Source organism: Molossus molossus, unplaced genomic scaffold, assembly GCF_014108415.1.
Source record: "Molossus molossus isolate mMolMol1 unplaced genomic scaffold, mMolMol1.p scaffold_m16_p_4, whole genome shotgun sequence".
Classification (NCBI taxonomy): domain Eukaryota; kingdom Metazoa; phylum Chordata; class Mammalia; order Chiroptera; family Molossidae; genus Molossus; species Molossus molossus.
Window position 1 is genome coordinate 57,661,448 of NW_023425377.1, and position 20,152 is coordinate 57,681,599.

At 37.9% G+C, this 20,152-nt stretch overlaps 1 protein-coding gene across 1 annotated transcript in view; it reads left to right on the forward strand.

Moving 5' to 3' along the window:
• ADRA1A (adrenoceptor alpha 1A) overlaps positions 1 to 19,324 on the forward strand; it is a 125,284-nt gene extending 105,960 nt beyond the window's left edge. The window contains exons 2-3 of the mRNA XM_036240716.1: positions 14,283 to 14,668; positions 19,263 to 19,324. Of these exons, the coding sequence (XP_036096609.1) occupies positions 14,283 to 14,668; positions 19,263 to 19,271 (395 nt within the window). The 3' untranslated portion in view covers positions 19,272 to 19,324. The remainder of the gene's footprint in view (positions 1 to 14,282; positions 14,669 to 19,262) is intronic.
• The last annotated feature ends 828 nt before the right edge of the window (positions 19,325 to 20,152 follow it).

Here is a 20,152-nt window from a genome sequence, read left to right on the forward strand (position 1 = left end):
GTTGTTTTAATTTGCATCTCTCTGATGATTAGTGATGTTGAGCATTTCTTCATATGTCTCTTGGCCATTTGTATGTCCTGTTTGGAGAGGTGTCTATTTAGTTCCTCTGCCCAATTTTTAATTTGGTTCCTTGTCTTCCTTTTGTTGAGTTGTATGAGCACTCTATATATTTTGGAAATTAACTCTTTATCTGAGGCAATTATGCTCTCTCATACAATGATTTCCCTTTCTTTTTTGATGGTTGTTTCTTTTGCTGTGCAGAAACTTATGTGTTTAATGTATACAGTCCCATGTGTTCATTATTTCCTTTGTTTCTGTTGCCTTAGGTGATGTATCAGTGAAAATTCTGTTGCGTATGATGTCCAAAATGTTGTTGCCTACATTTTCTTCTAGAAATTTTATGGATTCATGAGTCACATTTAAGTCTTTTATCCATTTTGAGTTTATTCTTGTGTATGGTGTAAGTTGATGGTCTAGTTTCATTTCTTTGCATGTAGCTGTCCAATGTTCTTAATACCATTTATTAAAGAGGCTTAATAAATGGTATTGTATGCTCTTAACACCTTTGTCAAATATTAATTGAGCATAATGTCTTGGGTCAATTTCTGGGTTCTCTGTTGTGTTCCACTGATATGCCTATTCTTGGCCAGTATCAGGCTGTTTTGATTACAGTAGCTTTGTAGTATAACCTGATACTCAGTATTGTGATCCCACTTACTTTGTCCCTCTTTTCAAGATTACTGTGGCTATTCGAGGACTTTTTTGGTTCTATATGAACTTTTGAAATACTTGTTCTAGTTTCAGAAACATGTCATTGGTATTTTGATAGAAATTGTATTGAATCTATAGATTGCTTTGGGTAATATGGACATTTTAATGATGTTAATTCTTCCACTCCATGAACAAGGTATGTGCTTCCACTTTTTTATATCTTCCTCTATGGCTTTTTTTCAATGTCCTGTAGTTTTTTGCAAATAGGTCCTTTACTTCTTTAGTTAAGTTTATTCCTAGGTATCTTAATTTTTTTGCCTCAATAATAAATGGGATTTTTTTTTTAGTTTCTCTTTCTGCGAGTTCATCATTGGTGTATAAGAATGCCATCGATTTCTGGCATTAATTTTGTATCCTGCTACTTTGCCAAATTCATTTATTAAGTCTGGTAGATTTCTGATGGAGTCTTTGGGGTTTTCTATGTATAATATCATGTCATCTGCAAATGATGACAGTTTCTCTTCCTTCATTTCAATTTGGAGCCCTTTTATTTTTTTCTTCATGTCTGATTCCTGTGGCTAAGACGTCCAGTACTATGTTAAATAAAAGTGGTGAAAGTGGGCATCCTTGTCTTCTTGTTCTTAAGGGAAATGCCTTTAGTTTTGTGCATTGATTATGATGTTGGCTGTATGTCTTTCATACATGGCCTGTAGTATGTCTAGATATGATCCCTCTATTTCCACATTGCTGAGCATTTATATCAGAAAAGGGTGCTGGATTTTGTCGAATGCTTTTCCAGCATCTATTGATATGATTGATTTTTATCTTTTATTTTGTTTATGTGGTATATCACATTTTATGATTTGTAAATATTGTACCAGCCTTGCATCCCTGGGATGAATCCCACTTGGTCATGGTGAATAATTTTTTTTGATGTGTTGCTGGATCCAATTTACTAGTATTTTGTTAAAATTTTTGGCATCTATGTTCATCAGGAATATTGGCCTGTAGTTTTCTTTCTTTGTAGTGTCTTCATTTGGTTTTGAAATTAAAATTATGCTAGGCTCATAAAACAAGTTTGGAAGTCTTCCTTCCTCTTGAATTTTTTTGAAATAGTTTGAGAAGAATGTGTGTTAGTTCTTCTTTGAATGTTTGGTAAAACTCCCCCATGAAGGGCTGGGAACCCAAGGTAGGCTGCAGCCTTAGCTGTGAGCAGCACCCTCAGGTTAAACTCTGAAGCAGCTCCACAGTGCAGAGCCAGAGAAGAGGCTAAAATAGCTACAGCCACTCACCATGGGCTCTGGCAGAGGCAGGGCAGATTGGACTGGAACTGTGTGGGGACACTCAAGATTTGGAGGGCACTCAGATCTTTTGCTGAGTTGTGGCCACACAGGACTGTGGTCATCTTACTTCTTCCCAGGGCTCTAGGGAGAGGCAGCAGCCCCTTCCTCTGAGATTCAACCACACCTGGTGACAAATGAAATGCAAATTGATGCCCTTAACAACTAGCATCTGCCCCACCCTTGGGAAATCCCTTTACACTGAGCACCTGAGAGAGTTTTTCATTCAACTGAGAGGCCAAGGCTCTTCAGGTAACCACTACTGCTAGCCTCCAGGCAAAAAGCTAGAGGATAACAGTGCCATTCCTGGGCTGGCAACTCTAACCAGGAAAGTAAGACTTGGCAGTGGTGTTTAACGTGGGTCCTCCCTGGCTCATCCAAACACAGGAGAGGGAACCACAATCAGCAGAACACCAACACCCACAGGGAAAATTTTGGCAGTCCCCAAAGCCCACTGTGATAGCCAAAATGGTGAAACACAGAGACAAAAGCCAAACGAGAGAACTAGAGACCTCTAAGAAAGAGGAGATAAATGAGGTGCAGTTAAGCAAGTTAACAGAATAAGAATTCAGAGCCATTATCTTGAGGAAGCTCAACAGCATGTGTAAGGAAATGAGCACCATGAGTAAAGACATAGAAATGTTGAAAATCAACCAGTTGGAAATTAAAAACCACCAAGAAGAAATCAAGAAAGACATATCAGAAATAAAGAACACATTAGAAGTTCTAAACAGCAGGGTAAAGGAAGTGGAGGACTGGATCAGTGACTTAGAAGACTGGGTAGAAAAAATCAAACAATCAGAAAACCAAAAAAGAAAGAACAATTAAAAGAAAGGAAGACAGCTTAAGAGAACTGTGGGACAACTGAAGAACCCAAACAGGCCCACACGAAGAAACATAGTAATCAAAATGCCAAAAATTAAAGACAAAGAGAAAATCCTAAAAGCAGCAAGAAAGAAGCAACAGGTTACCTGCAAAGGAAACCCCATAAGGCTCTCAGCGGACATCTCAACAGAAACATTACAGGCCAGAAGGAAATGTCATGAGGTAATGAAGGTCATGTAAAAGAAGGATCTGAATCCAAGACTACTCTACCCACCAAGGCTATCATTCAAAATAGAAGGTCAAATAAAGAGCTTCCCAGGCAAAAAAAACAGAAAAGAAAAAAAAAAAAATGGATAAGGGAATACATTAGCACCAAACCAGCACTGCTAGACATTTTATTTTTTTTATTTTTTTTTATTTTTATTTTTTTCTCTTTTATGAATTTTTATTTATTTTTTTGTTACAGATATTTTACCTTTTTACCCCATTGGCGCCCCCCCCCCCCCCCCCCCCCCACCCTGTCCCTGGCTTAGTTGTCCATGTCCATTGGTCATGCATACATGCATATAAGTTCTATGGTTTATCTCTTCCCACTCCCCCACCCCCCATCCCCTCTTCTGAGGGATGTCAGTCTGTGCCCTACTTCCATGTGTCTGGGTCTACTGTATTCCTCATACTGTTATGTTCATTATATTCCGTATATAATGAGATCATGTGGTATTTGTCTTTTTCTGCTTGGCTTCTTTAACTTAGGATAATACTTTCCAGGTCCCTCCATGTCGTCTCAAAGGATAAGAGATCTTTCTTTCTTACCGCTGCATAGTACTCCATTGTGTATATGTACCACTGCTTTTTTATCCATTCGTCTACTGATGGACACTTGGGCTGTTTCCAGATCTTAGCTATTGTAAATAGTGCTGCTATGAACATGGGGGTACATATATTCTTCCTGATTGGTGTTTCAGGCTTCTTAGGGTATATTCCCAGCAGTGGGATCACTGGGTCAAATGGAAGTTCAATTTTTAATTTTTTGAGGTAGCACCATATTGTTTTCCATAGTCTGCATTCCCACCAGCAGTGTATTAGAGTCCCCTTTTCTCCACATCCTCGCCAACACTTGTTGTTTGAGATTTGTTGATGGCGGCCATTCTGACAGGTGTGAGGTGATACCTCATTGTTGTTTTAATTTGCATCTCTCTGATGATTAGTGATGATGAGCATTTCTTCATATGTCTCTTGGCCATTTGCATGTCCTGTTTGGAAAGATGTCTATTCAGCTCCTCTGCCCATTTTTTAATTGGGTTCTTTGTCTTCCTTTTGTGGAGTTGTATGACCATTCTATATATATTGGGAATTAACCCCTTATCTGATACATCATTGGCAACGATGTTCTCCCATACAGTGGGTTGCCTTTCCATTTTGATGATTGTTTCTTTTGCTGTGCAGAAGCTTTTTAGTTTGATGTAGTCCCATGTGTTCATTTTCTCCTTTATTTCTGTTGCCTTAGGTGATGTATCAGTGAAAATTCTGCTCCGTATGATGTCCGAAATTTTGTTGCCTACATTTTCTTCTAGAATTTTTATGGATTCACGAGTCACATTTAAGTCTTTTATCCATTTTGAGTTTATTTTTGTGTATGGTGTAAGTTGATGGTATAGTTTCATTTTTTTGCATGTAGCTGTCCAATTTTCCCAACACCATTTATTAAAGAGGCTGTCTTTACTCCACTGTATGCTCTTGCCACCTTTGTCAAATATTAATTGAGCGTATTGCCTTGGGTCCATTTCTGGGTTTTCAGTTCTGTTCCACTGGTCTATATGCCTGTTCTTGTGCCAGTACCAGGCTGTTTTGGTTACAGTCGCTTTGTAGTATAACCTGATATCTGGTATTATGATCCCACCTACTTTGTTCTTCTTTTTCAAGATTGCTGTGGCTATTTGGGGTCTTTTTTGGTTCCCTATGAACTTTTGAAGTATTTGTTCTAGTTCTATGAAATCTGTCGCTGGTATTTTCATGGGGATTGCATTGAATCTATAGATTGCTTTGGGTAGTATGGACATTTTAATTATGTTAATTCTTCCAATCTATGAACAGGGTATGTGCTTTCACTTTTTTATATCTTCCTCTACTTCTTTTTTCAATGACCTGTAGTTTTCTGCAAATAGGTCCTTTACTTCTTTGGTTAAGTTTATTCCTAGGTATTGTAATTTTTTTGGAGCGATGGTCAGTGGGATTGTTTTTTCAGTTTCTCTTTCTGTGAGTTCATCATTAATGTACAAGAATGCCGTCGATTTCTTGACGTTAATTTTGTATCCTGCTACTTTACTTCTAGACATTTTAAAAGGACTGCTGTAATTAACAGGAGAAATAGGAAGAAAAATAGAACCACACTAAACAAAAATGGGAATAAATAAGTATATATCAATAATCACCTTAAATGTAAATGGATCGAATACTCCTATAAAAAGACAAAGTAGCTGATTGGATGAGAAAGCATGACTCATATATATGTTGTTTAAAAAAGACCCACCTCACAACAAAAGCTCACATAGGTTGAAAGTGAAGAAATGGAAAAAATCTTCCAAGCGAACGGAAAGGAAAAAGAAGCTGTGTGACCAATACTCATATCTGATTAAATAAATTTCAAAATGAAGGTCATAACTACAGACAAAAGTCACTACATAATATTGAAATAATCTATCCAACAGGAAGATATAACCTTGATAAACGTATATGCACCCAATATAGGAGCACCAAAATGTATTTAAAAACTTCTGGAAGACGTCAAAGGAAAAATAGATAACAATACAATCATAGCAGGGGACTTCAACACCCCACTGACATCACTGGATAGATCCTCTAGACATAAAATTAGCAAGGAAAGAGAGACTCTAAATGAAGCACTAAACCAAATGGATTTAATAGATATCTACAGAGAATTACACAAGAAAACTGCAGAATTCACATTCTTTTCAAGTGCACATGGGACATTCTCAAACATAGACCACATGTTAGGACACAAAATAAGACTCTACAAGTTCAAGAATATTGAAATCGTATCAAGCATCTTCTCAGATCATAATAGCATGAAACTATTAATCAATTGCAACAAGAACATGCAAAGACATTTCAACACATGGAGGCTAAATAGCATGTTATTAAACAATGAATGCATTACCAAGGAGATCAAGGAGGAAATTAAAAGCTTCCTGGAAACCAATGTAAATGAACACACAACAACACAAAATCTATGGGATGCAGCAAAAGCAGTTCTGAGAGGGAAGTTCATAGCACTACAGGCCTACCTCAAGAAAGAAGAAAAATCTCTAATAGACTATCTGACCTCACAACTTAAAGAATTAAAGAGAAAACAAAAAGAAAACCGCAGAGCAAGTAGAAGAAAAGGAATAGTAAAGTTCAGAGCAGAAATAAATGACATAGAGTCCAAAAACACAGTTCAAAGTATCAATGAAACAAAGAGCTGGTTCTTTGAAAAGATAAACAAGATTGATGGAACCTTAGCTAGACTCACCAAGAAACAAAGAGACAGAACCCAAATACACAAAATCAGAAATGAAAGAAGAGAAGTAACAACTGTCACCACAGAAATACAAAACATTGTTAACAACTACTATTAACAATTATATGGCAACAAATTCGACAATCTAAGCAAAATGGACAAATTTCTAGAAACTCATAGTCTCCCAAAACTGGACCTGGAAGAGATAAAAAACTTGAACAGACCAATAACAATGAAGGAAATTGAAGCTCAATCAAGACTCTTCCAGCAAACAAAAGCCCAGGTCCGGATGGCTTTACGAGGAAGTTTTACCGAACATTCAAAAAATAACTAACACCCATTCCCCTCAAACGTTTTTTAAAAATTCAAGAAGAAGGAAGACTTCCAAACTCGCTTTACAAAGTCCGCATAATTCTAATTCCAAAACCAGAAAAAGACATTACAAAGAAAGAAAACTACAGGCCAATATTCCTGTGAATATAGACACCAAATTCCTGAACATAATACTAGCAAATTGGGTCTGGCAATATATAAAAAAATTATTCACCATAACCAGGAGGGATTCATCTCAGGGATGCAAGGCTGGTACAAAATTTACAAATCAATAATTGTGATACACCACATAAATAAAATGAAGAATGAAAACCACATGGTCATATCAATAGATGCCAAAAAAACCTTCGACAACATCCAGCATCCATTTCTGATTAAAACGCTCACCATTGTGGGAATAGAGGGATCGTATCTCAACATAATAAAGGCCATATATGAGAGATTTACAACCAACATCATACTCAATGGGCAAAGACTAAAAGCATTTCCCTTAAGAAAAGGAACAAGACAGGGATTCCCACTTTGGCCACTCTTATTTAACATAGGAAGTATAAAAAAGTAGAAGCACATACCTTGTTCATGGATTGAAAGAATTAAAAACATTAAAATGTCCATACTACCCAAAGCAATCTATAGATTCAATGCAATCCCCATCAAAATACCAACGACATACTTCACAGAACTAGAACAAATACTTCAAAAGTTCATATGGAACCAAAAAAGACCTCAAATAGCCACAGAAATCTTGAAAAAGAAGAACAAAGTTAGAGGGATCACATTACCAGATTTCAGGTTATGCTACAATGTCACTGTGATCAAAACAGCCTTGTACTGGCACAAGAACAGGCACATAGAGCAGTGGAACAGAACAGAGAACCCAGAAATGGACCCAAGGCAATACGCTCAATTAATATTTGACAAAGGTGGCAAGAGCATACAGTGGAGTAAAGACAGCCTCTTTAATAAATGGTGTTGGGAAAATTGGACAGCTACATGCAAAAAAAAAAAATGAAACTAGACCAGCAATTTACAGCCTACACAAGAATAAACTCAAAATGGATAAAAGACTTAAATGTGACTCATGAATCCTTAAAAATCCTAGATGAAACTGTAGGCAACAAAATTTCAGACATTGTACGCAGCAGAATTTTCACTGATACATCACCTAAGGCAACAGAAACAAAGGAGAAAATGAACACATGGGACTACATCAAACTCAAAAGCTTCTGCACAGCAAAAGATACAATCTTCAAAATGGAAAGGCAGAGCAAAATTGCTGTCTGGGAGAGCAAAATTGTCAATGATATATCAGATAAGGGGTTATTTTCCAATATGTATAGAGTGCTCATACAACTCACCAAAACGAAGACAAAGAACCCAATTAAAAAATGGGCAGAGAAACTAAATAGACACCTCTCCAAACAGGACATACAAATGGCCAAGAGACACATGAAGAAATGCTGAACATCACAAATCATCAGAGAGATGCAAATTAAAACAACAATGAGGTATCACCTCACACCTGTCAGAATGGCCGCCATCAACAAATCATCAAACAGCAAGTGTTGGCGAGGATGTGGAGAAAAGAGGACTCTAATACACTGCTGGTGGGAATGCAGACTGGTGCAGCCACTATGGAATACAATATGGTGTTTCCTCAAAAATTTAAAAATTGAACTTCCATTTGTCCCAGTGATCCCACGTCTGGGAATATACCCTAAGAATTCTGAAACACCAAACAGAAAGAAAATATATACCTCCATTTTCTTAGCAGCACTATTTATAATAGCTAAGATCTGGAAACAGCCCAAGTGTCCATCAATAGAGGAATGGATAAAAAAAAAAGCCGTGGTACATATACACAATGTAGTACTATGCAGCTTTAAGAAAGAAAGATCTCTTATCCTTTGAGATGACATGGAGGGACCTGGAAAGTGTCATCCTAAGGTAAACAAGCCACACAGAGAAAGACAGGTATCATATGACCTCACTTATTTGTGGAATATAACGAACATAGCTGTCTGAGGAATGGGGTAATGCCAGAGTCGTGGAAGTGGGGTACAGACTGACAATCCCCAGAAGAAGGGTTGGTGGGGTAAAGTTAAACCACAGAACTTATATGCATGTATGCATGAACGATGGACATGGACCACAAAGCTGGGGACAGGGCTGGGTGGGAGCGGGAGGGGTGATCAGTGGGGAAAAAGGAGAAATATCTTTAACAAAAATAAAATAATTAATTACATAAAAAAGAAAATAAAAAACTTTCCTGTGAAGCCACCCGGGCCTGGGCTTTTGTTTGCTGGGAAAGTGTTGATTACATCTTCAATTTCCTTAGTTGTTATTGGTCTGTTAAAGTTTTGTCTAGAGGATCTATCCAGTGATATCAGCCATGATTGTTTTGCTCTTAATTTCTCTTTTGAAGTCCTCCAGAAGATTTTAATATATTTTGGTGCTCCTCTATTGGGTGCATATATGTTTACCAAGGTTATATCTTCCTGTTGGATAGATCCTTTCAATATTATGTAGTGACCTTCTTTGTCTCTAGTTATGGCCTTCATTTTGAAATTTATTTTATCAGATATTAGTATTGCTACCCCAGCTTTCTTTCCTTTCTGTTTGCTTGGAAGATTTTTTTCTATCCCTTCGCTTTCAACCTATGTGAGTCTTTTGTTGTGAGGTCAGTCTCTTGTAAACAAGATATATGAATCATGCTTTCTTATCCAATCAGCTACTCTGTGTACTCTGTGTCCTTTTTTTTTTTTTGTTTAACTTTTTTTTTTATCCTCACCCAAGGACATTTTTTCATTTTTTGTTCAGATAGAGTGGGAAGGAGAGAGAGGAAGAGAGAGAGAGAGAGAAACATCGATGTGAAAGGTACATATCAAGTGGCTGCCATCCACACGACCCATCCAGGGCCAGGGACAAACTGCAACTGAGATACATGCCCTTAGAGGCAACTGAACCCGGTTCTCTCTGGACCGCAGGCCGACGCTCTAACCTCTGAGCCAAACCAGCCAGTGCCACTCTGTGTCTTTTGATGGGAGCATTCAATTCATTTACAATTATGGTGAATATTGATACGTACTTATTTATTGCCAGTTTTGTTTAGTGTGTTTATATTTTACTTCCTATTTCTTGTACTAATTAAGCAGTCCTGTTAACATTTCTTTCCCTGCTGGTGTGGTGCTAATGTATTCCCTTAGCTTTTTTTTTGTTTGTTTGGAAACTCTTTATTTGACCTTTTATTTTGAATGATAGCTTTGCTGGATAGAGTAGTCTTGCATTTAGATCCTTGTTTTTAATGACCTTGATTACTTCATGCCATTTCCTTCTGCCCTGTAGTATTTCTGTTTAGAAGTCAGCTGATGGCCTTATGGGGGTTCCTTTGTAGGTAACATTTGCGTATCTCTTGCTGCCTTTAGGATTCTCTCCTTATTTTTTATTTTTGGCATTTTAGTTACTATGTGTCTTGGTGTGGGCCTATTTGGGTTCTTCATACTTGGGGTTCTCTGTGCTTCTTAAATTTGAATACCTTCTTTCTTCACCAAATTAGGTAAGTTTTCTGTCACTATTTCTTTAAATATATTCTCTAACCCTTGCTCATTTTCTTCTTTGGGGACTCCTATGATGCAAATATTATTACATTTCCAGTTGTCCCACAATTCTCCTAAGCTGTCTTCCTGTTTTTTTAATTGTTTTTTCCTTTTGGTTTTCTGATTGGTTGATTTTTTTCTACCCTGTCTAATTCACTGATCCAGTCCTCAGCTTCCTCTAGTCTGCTGTTTAGTCTTTCCAATGTGTTCCTTTTTAAATTTTTTTAATTCATTTTTTTATCCTCACCTGAGGACCTCTTTCCACTTTTTGTTCAGATAGAGTGGGAGGGAGAGAGAGAGAAACATCGTCATAAGAGGGAAACATTGATTGATTGCCTTCTGCATAACCCAACCAGGGCTAGGGACAAATGGCAACCTAAGTACGTGCCCTTAGCGGGAATCGAACCTGGGTTTCTCTGTACCACAGGCCGACACTCTTACTGCTGAGCCAAACTGGCCTGGGTCTAATGTATTCTTTATTTCTGCTATGTCATTCTTCATTTCCACTTGGTTGATTTTTAATGCTTCTATATCTTTACTCATGTTGTTGATGTCCTTAACTTATGCCATTGAGCTTCCTCAAGATCATGGCTCTGAACTCTACCTCTGATAACTTGCTTAACTGCATTTCATTTATCTCAACTTTGGTAGAGGTCTCTTGTTCTTTCATTTAGGATTTGTTTCTTTGTTTCACTGTTTTGGCTATTTTGGATTTTGGAGCCTGCATATTTTCCCTATCGGTATTGGTGTTCTGCTATTTGTGGCACCCTCTACTGGGTTTGGATGAGCGTGGGAGGACCCACATTAAACACCACTGTCAAGTCTTACTTTCCTGGGTAGATTTACAAGCCCAGGAATGGCTCAGTTATCCTCTAGCTTTTTGCCTGGAGGATATTAGTCAGTTACTTGGGACTTGGGTTCTCAGATGAATGAAAAAATTTCTTAGTCTTTTAGCATAAGAGGATTTACTGAGGGTGGGGCAGATGCTGGTTGCTAATGAGCCTCAATTTTCATTTCTTTGGCCCACCTGGGTGGGGTTGAATCTCCAAAGAAGGGGCCACTGCCTCTCTCTAGAGCCCTAGTGAAGAGTAAGATGACCACCATCCTTTGTGGCCACAACTCAGCAAAAGCTCTGAGCACCCTCCAAATCCTGAGTATTCCCACCCAGTTTCAGTCCTGCCTGCCCTCCCTCTGCCAGAGCCCAAGTTGAGTATCTGTGGCTAGTTTAGCACTCTGTCCCAGCCCTCAGTGCTGTGGAGCCGGCTTGGGATTTTAACCCCAAGGTTGCTGCTCACAGCTACGACTGCTGCTGTCCGTGAGCTCCCAGCCCCCCTCTTGCACCTTGGCAATCCTACCAGGATCAATTCAGTGTCCCCGGTTATATGGTCCTCACAAGCTGCTTTTCTGTTGCTTTTTCCCCAATGATTTGCCTTTATTTTAGTTGTAATTTCAGTTTGGTCCTGGGAGATGGTCTGTGTAGCTTCCATTCACTGTGCCGCCATTTTGGAATCTCCTGGTGTGGATCACTTTGTAAAGTATATGATTGTCTAACAACTAACTATGCTATACACCTGAAACCAATACACATTTTTTAAAAAGCATCTTTCCAATTCAGCTTCCACAACTGTACACCTCACCACTCTCTATTCACCATCTTCTTTCCCAAGAGATGTATTATTCAATCTATTTTGAGATTCCATAAAGGAACATAAGCCCTAAAATCAGACTGTCCAATTTCAAATCCTACCTCTTCCGGCAACTATCTGTCCAAGTGACCTTCATTAAGTTATCCAACCTCATTAAACTATTGTTTCCTCATTTGTAAAATGGGGATGTTGCTAATGATGATTAAATTGCTTGTAAAGTGTTTAGCACAGGCCTGCTCAAACCTGGCACTCAATATAAGTAAATCCTGTTATAGTTGTAGATAAACATTAAAAGCTTTGGAGCTAAAGAATAATACTTTCTGCCCTGGCCAGTTTGTCTCAGTAGTTAGAGCGTTGGCCCGTGGACCAGAGTGATCCAGGTTTGGTTCCCACTAAGGACATGTACCTCGGTTGCAGTTTATCCCCAGCCCCAGTTGAGGTCATGTGGGTAGCAGCCAGTCGATGTATTTCTCTCACATAGATTGTTTTTCTCTCTCTCTCTTCCTTTCTCTCTCCCTCCCACTCTATCTGAAGATAAATGCAAAAATGTCCTTGGGTGAGGATTAAAAAAAAAAAAGAATACTTTCTTATTTCACCACCATCATGTGTGTATGTTTTAGTTTCTCTGAGAAACACTGAGTTTAGCTGGGAGTGTGCTTCAGAGATAACAAATGCTCCCATTGATCACTGTACTATTTTGTCTTTTTTGTAATATTTAAGTGTACTCTTTGTTTATATTTATGAGATCCTCTATTAAACTTTAGGGCATTGTTTGCTACAATGAGGACACCCATCTGTTTGTCATGACTAATGTATCCATAGAGTAGAGAGAAAAAGAAAGTCACAAAATCAAGGCCTTAAGCTGAAGCAAAAGAAAAAAACTATGCAGAGAATAAAGAACACTGGGCTAGAAATTCTAGATCCCTTTATCCATCACTATACTAGTACAATAGCTATCAAGTGGGTGACATCCTCTTTAGTCATCAGGTTTTTAACTTGTAAATTGAGTAATTGAATAAGCTAGTTTCTAAGATTGTTTCCACTTTAAAATTTCATGGTTTTATTATTCTGCTGCCAACATCTATGTGACAGTTACTGTATAAGATTTCAAGAGAACTGGAACTTTATTTGTACTTTGTTAACTAATGAATAAGAATTGAATAGGTAAAGAGTATGGGGAAGGGCATTTTAGACATTGGGACCCAACTAGAGAGGCCAAAAAAAAAAGTGAGCAACCAGACTCACTACAAACTTGGAGACAAGTTTGTAGTATCTGGTTAGAGTAAAAATATTAATGTTAGAAAGCTAAATTAGGTCAAGTTCTTTGGAGGACCCTGAATGTCAAGCAATGGACAAGCATTTTATAAGCATTTGGCAGCCATTAGAGTACATTGAACAGGGAAGCATATTGTAAAAGCAAAAGGCATCATCAAAGAAAAATACAGATGTTCCTCAACTTACAATGGAATTATATCCCAATAAACCAATAGTAAGTTGAAAAAAATCATGAATCAAAACTGCATTTAACACACCTAACCTACCAAACATCATAGTTTAACCTAGCCTACCTTAAATATGTTCAGAACACTTACATTAGCCTACAGTTGGGCAAAATTATCTTGCTGTCACTGCCCAGCATCAGAAGAGAATATCGTACCACACATCACTAGCCCAGGAAAAGATCACGATTCAAAACTTATAAGTGCAGTTTCTGCTGAATTCACACAACAAATGTACTTATAGTGTAATTGAAAATCACTGGCTGCAAGGTGAAAAAGCCAATATTTTATAAATGTTGTATTCTCATTAAAATATACAATTCCAATATTCAGGAGAGAAGGAATTCATAACTATTTGGCTGTGTCTATATAACACTGCTTTAAAGAACAAAGAGAATACTCAAATAACCATATTGTTATATGGATTATTTGAATAAATTCCAATTTATTTTTTAAATTCAGGCAAAACAATTTGCATATGTAGACTCATCCGAAGGGTCTTTTCATTATGTAAAGCTTCATAGTAGACATCAAAGGATGTTTTATCAATGAGAACCAGTGTAACCCTACCCACTGGATCTGCTCCCAAAATTGATGTTGCACATGTAGACCAATTAGAATGATCTTTGAGGACATTGCAAAGAGTTACATTCACCAGGACATAAGTCAGTCAAATGTGAAAAACTCAAATGCACTTGGAATTATTTGAAACTTATAAAAAAGATAAAAGAATGATTTGTTTGCTTGTTTTCCTAGACCATTGGCCTGTTGGCTTGCAAATAATATGTATGAACCTGTGTGTTTTCTTCCAGGGTCTTTCTTCCCTGACTTCAGGCCTTCTGAAACAGTTTTTAAAATAGCATTTTGGCTCGGATACCTAAACAGCTGCATCAACCCCATTATATACCCATGCTCCAGTCAAGAGTTTAAAAAAGCCTTTCAGAATGTCTTGAGAATCCAGTGTCTCCGCAGAAAGCAGTCTTCCAAACGGGCCCTAGGCTATACCCTGCACCCACCCAGCCATGCCCTGGAGAGGCAGCACAAAGACCTGGTGCGCATCCCCGTGGACTCAGGAGAGACCTTCTATAAGATCTCCAAGACTGATGGGGTTTGTGAATGGAAGTTTTTCTCTTCCCTGCCTCATGGATCTGCCAAGATTGCAGTGCCCAAAGACCAATCAGCCTGCACCACAACCCGGGTGAGAAGTAAAATATTTTTGCAGGTCTGCTGCTGCATGGGGCCCTCGACACCTAGCCATGGAAAGAACCATCAAGTTCCAGCCTTTAAGATTCATACCATGTCTCTCAGTGAAAATGGGGAGGACATAAAGAGGACAGGAAAGGTCAGAAGGAAGAGGGGATAATCTTAGGCATGTTCACTCTTCCTGGATAACAAGACAGGACCCTCCAAACTGGGACCATTTGGCAATGGGGTCGGGGAGGAGACTCTTGGGCAGTTAGTAGGGCTCACAGAAAAGGGAGGATGTCACACAACCATCCAATTCAAAATGAGAATAAACAGCACTTCCTTGAGGCTAATGCTCTCTCAGGCATCCTCTGAGGCTGCTCTCCACGTCTGGCCTCTTCATCGAAAAACACCATGGGAAACAGAATTTCATGCACAATCCAAAAACTATAAATATAGGATTATGATTTCATCATGAATATTTTCAGCACACACTCTAAGTTTGGAGCTCGTTCTTGATGTAGTGATGTGATTTTATTTTCAGGCTTGACTTACTGACAGCCATGTAGGATATTTACAGGGACAGGGCCTAGAGAGGAAGGGCCTTAAGATGGTGGCTGATATCCAGCACATTATTTTTAGAATGAGTTTTAAACTTCACCATTTCGGATATATTCATTGTCTCAGCTTGGGTGAAACTTGCAAGATTTACCTTTTGCAGCAATTTGACTGGACATTGCTCCTGATTCCCTAAGGATGAGGGTGAGGGGCACTAATGTCTCTTCCCTAAAGAAAGCACAACCTCTTGGCTTGGGTCTAGAGAATGTTGAAAGAAGCAGTCAGTGAAAGGATTTCTTTCTTAATAGAAGACAGTGGAGATGAAAGTCATTTTTTCAACTTAACTACTACGGACAAAATTCTATTAAGCAGTTTCAAGGTCAGATGGATGAAGTCTTCTCATGTAACATTTATTTATTTATTTATTTATTTATTTATTTATTTATTTATTTATTTTTGGGGTACGTGCCCCTAGTGGGAACCAAACCTAGGACTCTCTGGTCTGCAGGCCAACACTCCAACTGCGGAGCCAAACTGGCCAGGGCTCATGTAACATATTTAAAGATCAAGAGGTTGGGGTGGGATGAGTGCTATTTTCATGCTAAAATAGATACTGAAAAATTACTCCACAGACTTTTTGACTTGACCTTGAAAGATCTTTCCTGGCAAATTACTTACCTTTTTCAGAACTTCATTGTTAAAATCCTTAGCTGATAATATTTTGAAAGGCACATCTTGACTTACATTTTTTTGTCAGCTGCTTCACTATTGCATAATGAATGAGGATCAAGGTCTCCAGTGCATCTGTAGCATGCTGGAATGAGCCTTATGATCCAAGTAGATCCTTCCTGAAATTTGAGTGATATAAAGGCTTGGCTTGGGAGCATATGACTAAAAGCCCATTAAAAGCAAGAGTTTGCAAAGAGGTTTTGCCAGATGTCCATTTATTCTGGTAAAAGATCCAGTACCCCATTCATTTCTTCTATTTTCACTTTCTACAGAAATTTTTAGAACATGTTAATTTTTTGTTTTACGTATACAAAATCTTGGTAAACCTTAATAACTCGGTATATTTACTAAAGATGAAGATGGTAGCTATATATAAAAATGAAAATATTTTTTATATTTCACAGTAAGAATTTAAAATGAGATTTGTGGTTTGGGAATAATTATTGACTAGAATTATTGGTCTAAAACTACTGATCATTTAAGTGGCCTCTTTCCCCATATTTGGGTAAATCCTCTAAGTATTTTAAAGTAGATTACAGCTATTATTTAACCTTCATGGCAAAAGTAGTAGTCAGCATCATCTATTTCTTCTTCCCTTGCAGCAAAATAACTTCCTTAAATCTTTATGAAAGGCTAATACCTGTGTACACTGCCATAGAGGGTATGTTTGTATGTGGATTGGCATTTGGTTTTTGGTTATATATAAATTATTACCACTTTCTCAACCTTTTCTGGAGAGTGTCTTCTTGTTGACCAGACAGACATTCTGCCTTGTGCTCATAATTTGGATTCTGGCATTAAATGTTGGCTGGATTTTTAGACTCTTCTGTTCTGTCTGCATGTCCCATAACAGCTCTACCAGATGTGGGTGTCCTGTTATGGATGTGGGCACCAGGGAAGGATGTGAATATGCAAACCTCACTCCTCTTCTGCCTTAATAGGAAAAGTAAGTTTCATTATTGAGAAGAACTTCCAGAATCTGAATTTAAAAAACTACTTTTGCCAGGCTTCCCCTTATAGGAAGAGCATCCTCATGAAAGAATAGTAATAGTTTTTCTTCAGCAAAATATGCTTCCATGTTTGAGATGATCTTTAAACATATTTACAGGCAAATTTAAATATTAGATATTAAAAAGTTTAAGATCACCAGAAAGCTAACATTAATGCCAGTGCTAATCAAAATAAACAACTAGAGAATCTTTCTGTCATCAGACAAAAGCCATGACAATTGTATTCATGTAAAATGATCTATAAATGTCTGCTACACTATTCTTCAACTACACAGTCTCTAGGGAGGCAAACCTGAACATTTTTATTCTTTCCCATAATATGGTATTATATATAAACACACCAATTTTACAATAAATTAATGATGTCACCTAAGACTTAGCCAAAGTGGGTAACAATAGCCAAGATATTTTTTTACTGGTCCACAAAAATCTCTGTACCTTTGAGCATGCCAAAAACTATATAAAATTGTCACAATTAAATAAATAATTGTCTTATTTATATTTACATGTTTACTGCATCTATTTGGAATTTGAAGAATTTATTCAGAGCAAAACAGTGGTCAAAATGTGATCTCTAATGTGTTATGAAAAGCAGTTGCTTTGGGATTGTTTTAACATCACTAAAAGTTAACTTGACATGATGGGATAGGCAAAATCTGAGTTTCTTCTGCAATCCAAATTACATGCATTAAGAAAGATCTTGAATCTCTTTATTAAAAAATGTACTAAACTTTTGCAAGGATTCAGGAAATCATTTTATTTGTCACAGTTTTCTTTCTTATGCCTCTGTCATGTCTCATCCAAGACCACTCCTGCCTGTAATCACTCAGTATATGCTAACACTCTCCAAAATATTAAGGCTTCTAACTTTCTCACCACCTACTTGACTTGAGCCATCCATGACAGACAGTGATATCTGGGTAAATAAATGTTTTCTTAAGGCTTTATTGTTAGGTGCTACTGAGTGCCATACATTACCAGGGCATTTTGTATCTATTGTTTCTAAACCTCATAGCAATTCTACTATTCATATTTTAGATATGAAAATCTGATAGTTAAGAGTGATTAAAGACTGGCCCAAAGCCAAAAAGGAGATGTGACTCAATCCTGGTTCTCCCTGACACTAAAGTCTGCATGTTTTGTTTTGTTTCTCACAGTACCTTGTCTCATAAATAATGGGGGCAAAAGTCCCCAAGTCAGGATTGAGTATGCTAAAGGTACTAAACCATATCCAAACTTTTTAATGTTTTGTTTCCTTGGGATTTGCTTGCCAATTAACCTCAGTAAATATGCTTCCAAATCTTCATTCCAACCAAATCCAACAGCTAGTTAAAAATGAAAGGGTTTGACGTCTTTAATTCTATCTGTCAGACTGCAGCACTTTGTTAGGGATCACGGCCTACAACATTATTCAGGCCTTGCAAGAAATACAAATTATATCAAATTGGGAGAAGATGGACATATAAGAGAATGCAGAAGAGGCTACATTGGCCTAGAAGAGCAAAACACAAATGCAGGTACAAACTACATTGTATAGTGTGCCAATGTTATTGACTACCAAACATAGTTAATTGGCACAATTTCAGAAAGTGTATTCTTTTTTACAGTTAACAAAAACAAATATGACATCACTCTTATCAGCTGTATTCCAACATTTTTTTGAATTGGAGAAATTATAGGTATTTCACCAGGATTATATAGAGCTCAGAGAGTGTGTCAAGCGTTTCATGTCTTATCTGTCACCTTGGGGACACAGCTCAGAATGCTGATTTCCAGGTAGCCAGAGACCTAGGCACTTTGAAGATGGAAAATTGGTTGGCAGCTGTGGCTACTTATTAGATGACATCCCCTTGGTCCTGGATTTCCTTTCACAAATGAACACTTTCTGTCCTAAGTGTCTCGCCTCCCCTACCCCTTTACAGTGAACCATCATGCACACCTTCTGGCCCAGTAGGTTTCATGCTGTGGTCTGGGAGAACATTTTAAGAAATATTTGCTTGAGAAAGTAATTATTCAGTCTTTAATCACATCTACTTACTCACAGATTGACATACAATTTCACTTGCTTCTGGGACTGGTTCTGCTCAGGTCCTCTTGCCAAAAGAGATGCTGCCTCTACCAACGAGGATTGTTGACTTAATTAAGAAAATAGCTCTGCTTATCAGCAAAGGGAGAAGGGAGCCCAAGTGCATGGAAGGTAAACTCTGCAAGCAAAAACAGGGTGATGAAAAAGAAGGCAGAGGTGATAACTATGGAGACAACATTAGATGTATGCTCACTTGTTACTCTGATTTCTTTTTATACTTCTAGGACTTTTAACCATGAAACCACCTGCACACAGCTCCAGTCAAGCCGGTTGGAACACTGTTGGCAACTTCTCCTTGTCTGCAAAGTGTGCTGTGGAGCAGGCCTGAACCCAGGCTGCTGTGGAGTCCACGATCTTGACAAAGCAATGGCAGCAGTGGCCTCCTGGCCTCCAAAGTCTCTGCAAGGAGATGACCGTTGTGGAGCTGGGCTGGCAAAAGCAAGTCAGGATTTCAGCAGAGGACATCTGTCCCCTGGCCAGTGCTACCATCAACGTTACCTCATTCATGATCCCCAGACCCAAATGTCATGGAGCCTGAGGATGGACCTTCTCTGCTCTGCTCAGGAAAATGTCATTTCTCCTTTGCTCCAGAAACATAGATTACCGAGTTTCCCACCTAAAAGGAAGATTATGGCGATTGGGGAAGTAGCTGTTGAGAAGGAGAAAGAAGACTTACCATGGACATTGCTTAAAGCAGAATGGATAGTTCAGGAATACATTGCTGCAACTGATAAGCAAGGAATTGCCTTAAATCTGTGCTTATTCATTTTCAAAGACAAAGTAATTGTCTTTCCTTTTTGTGTGACTGGGAAGTTATCACATTACTTTCCTTCCATGTCATAGTCAACATCACCACCTTATCAGCTGAAAATGATTATTGCTAAACAATGAAATATACAGTCTTAATTAAATAAAAGAAAATCTAAGGGTAAATCTATACTGTATCTGGAGAAAAAATAATAAAAAAAATAATAAAGACACTGAGCTATTAAAACGCCTGAATAATAGTAGGTACATTCAGATACAATATTAAATAAGCAAAGACAGAAAATCCCAACATGAGTTTAATATTTTCTCCCATTTATACAATACTTCATACCGTTTGGTTTTGTTT